Raw genomic sequence first — 2,999 nt, 5'->3', positions numbered from 1 at the left:
CGGCTCTCAGTCTACTTTTCAGAGGCAACAAAAAGTAAACTAATATGTCTTGGATGTTGGTAAGTTGCAGCCACTCTCTGCGTAGTGAGTGTGCCATTCGTGCAATTGGGCTTACATCTGCTCTGCAATGGCAACGACAATCGACTGACGCTGGCACGGTTAGACAGAGGCACGCGGGATTCACAGCGATGGCGGAGCTGTAGAATGTAGGCGGGATCGGAAATGAATACATTCGGGGCCGTCGTTCAGAAGGATCCTGTGAGTTGTCTTCGAGATATACTACTTTGTAATGCAGCCTGCCGCTGCGACGTACCCGCGACAGAGTTATCGTGCGCATCGAGTCAGGACTGGAGTTTGTCGTGCGCGAGAGAGCCTGAGGACGGCACGGTCAGTGGCGGAACGGTCGCAAGTCGACGCGCGCGTTGGCTTGATCGACTTTGTGCGCCACAGCATGCTCTCGCCCTTGCGCGCACTTTGCACTGAGACTACATGCTCTACTCAGCAACGCCCTCCAGGCACTAGCATCCCTGTGACCTCAGGCCCTGTTTCTGCGAGCGCGAGGATCCATTGAAGCCTCACTGGATTCGCGACGACAATGCTCTACCCTACTCGCCAACTTTCTATGCTTTGTCTCCACCTTTGGGCATACTCTCTCCCCTTGTGTGACCTCTGAGTGCAGTCGGACGCAATTAGGGGATGGTGGAATGAGGTAGAAGGGACGGAGAAGCGGAGGGCGCGGCGGTGCGATAGAGTGGACGGTATCGTATAACATACCTCGACTTACAATCAATGTGGTGCTCGAAATGAGACCTGTAGCTGCACTATGAACCCTTGCCGGTGTCTGCTACGGCTGATCGTCTTTGACCGTGTTTAATCTTGAGTAAACTGCGCTCGAAGACAATGGGATACTGATTCAGATGCACCGAGTATAGCGGGCGCACATGCCTCGATTACGCGCCCATGAAGATTCAGAGCAACGTTTATTATATGTAAGTCTGCTATAGAACGGAGTACAATGCGCGTCGGGAATCGACGCAGGGCGAGTATAGCGGGTCGGGCCAGTCGAGAGCACCGCGTCCGAGTGCTTTCCGTCCGAATGAATGCCTTGCGTCATTCGGACTGTGATCATTCGGACGCTTCGTCCAGAGTCCGCTCGCTATGCTACGTTTCTGCTTCAAGGCGTCTTCCGGATTATCTCGCAGTCGCGAATATTGGCGCGAATACTTTCGGATAGCTTGTCAAATGAAATGACGGGGCCCCGGCGGAATGGATAGGCATACGGCACTGGTAAGTGCTTCTCCGCGTCTGTCGCTTACCGCCGCCAGGGTCATAGATGAACTCGCAGCAGCGCCGGGCGAAAAGATACGTTGCGACGGATGGAAGATTGCGGGTGGACACTCCACCGGCTGAAATCTCGATTTCGACCGGTTGGCGTCCGTTCCGTCGTTCTCTGACCGGTGAGCATCACTGCGTCTGTTTCCGTCAGTCCACCCGTAAGTCCTGCGCTTTCAAGTAAATATTCACTAATTTCTGCTACTGTCTGTCGCAGGGGGTGCTGCCACCCTCCACCGGCGCATTCTCTAGGCGATGACCGTGTCACGGTCCTCGGGTGGTTTACGTTTGCGCCACATTACGACGCGAAGTTCTCCGGCGGTGAGAAGCGACACTCGATCGTTGACTCCCTTCTTCTCTCGAGGAAAGCGGGTCAACGATCGACTGCCGTGATGTCAACTAGGCGATATGACCTGCGCAATTCATGGTTCTCCGGGGCTGCCTGCTCGCAGCATCTCCGTAGCATTGTGTTATGCGGGTGGCTTCGAGTGGGCTGACCTACTGGTGAGGCAGAATCGCGAGGAGGCCGGAAACACAAATGGTATGGCAATTGGATTGCGAGGTCGTACGGCAGTGCGCGCGGCCGTCCGAATCGTGAAACGATTCCGAGAGAGACGCAGCAGCGCCGGCGCGGCGGGCGAAGCGACGCCAGTCGCTTGCACATCATCGCGACAGGGTCGACCTTTGACGCTAGCGCAGCGTATTTGCGGAATAAAATAATAGACCGTCTACAGTTATCATGCAATAACCGCAGTTTCTAGCTGCATAAAGGCTGGGTGGTGTGAGCAGAGGACGACATCACAATCCCGGCTCCCTTTCCTTCAGTCGCCTTCCTACTTTCAGGCCTTTAGGTCTCGATGCTATCTCTGGCGTTGTCGAGCCCCTCAGAGGGCTGACTACAACGTCGTCAATATGGTACGTAGGACTGGGTTGGTCGACGAGCCAGAACATGCTTATTGGGGTCATACAGCTCGCTAGTGACACTACCTAACGAACATAGTGAGTCTTTACTTGTTCGCGCTGTGGCGGCTACTGGCACGACACTGATGAGACCGATAGGCGCAGCAGTGATCCTCAGCAGTCAGTATCGTGCTGCGCTAGTCGCGCACAAGGTAAGTCCGAACGCCAAAATCCTTGTATACGAGACTAACGATGATCTGTCAGCCTCCTTTTATTGTCGATTCCGTGATCGTCCCGCAAGACTGGCATACCTTGATCAAGCTAGTCGCTGGTGTAGTACTCGCCTCGCGATGGGGTTACTACCCTCAGCTCAAATAGCAGCCCGTTGTATGGCAAACTGCCGTCCACGGTCCCGTCATGATCCCGCAAGAAGTGGATTCGTGTGTAACCCTGTAGTTACTAGTAATTTGTAGTGCACGGGGTAGATAACTATCCACAATAGCCGCGCGCTATATTGTGGACTGCCGTCAACGGTGCTGTAAGTCTGCGGTTAAACCTTTGACAATTATTCTTACTCTGTTGCCATTTCTTCTAGCGGTCAGAATGCTCTGTAACAATCAAGACTAGCAAGGATCGGTAGGTAGTCTTTTGTCACCTCGGAGCTAGGCAGTCGTGCTGACTACATAGCATTTGAATAGTAACTGTCACGTCCAAAGAGCAAGAACCTTCCATTATGACCGTAACTACTGTACTTGTCGTAGACTACT

The 2,999-nt window shown here is 53.7% G+C and overlaps 1 protein-coding gene across 1 annotated transcript; it reads left to right on the top strand.

Moving 5' to 3' along the window:
* Nucleotides 1-1,266: 1,266 nt before the first annotated feature.
* Nucleotides 1,267-2,868, top strand: GLOTRDRAFT_97327 (uncharacterized protein; the record flags this gene model as incomplete). Its single annotated transcript, XM_007873457.1, has 9 exons — nt 1,267-1,287; nt 1,334-1,457; nt 1,487-1,493; nt 1,550-1,653; nt 1,736-2,032; nt 2,184-2,247; nt 2,333-2,444; nt 2,735-2,770; nt 2,828-2,868. Coding segments are annotated over 9 exons (806 nt in total), but the record flags the coding sequence as incomplete, so codon positions are not given.
* Between the last annotated feature and the right edge of the window lie 131 nt (nt 2,869-2,999).

The sequence above is a fragment of the Gloeophyllum trabeum genome (assembly GCF_000344685.1).
Source record: "Gloeophyllum trabeum ATCC 11539 unplaced genomic scaffold GLOTRscaffold_00221, whole genome shotgun sequence".
NCBI classification, from domain to species: Eukaryota; Fungi; Basidiomycota; class Agaricomycetes; order Gloeophyllales; family Gloeophyllaceae; genus Gloeophyllum; species Gloeophyllum trabeum.
This window is presented reverse-complemented; position numbering and strand designations above follow the sequence as displayed.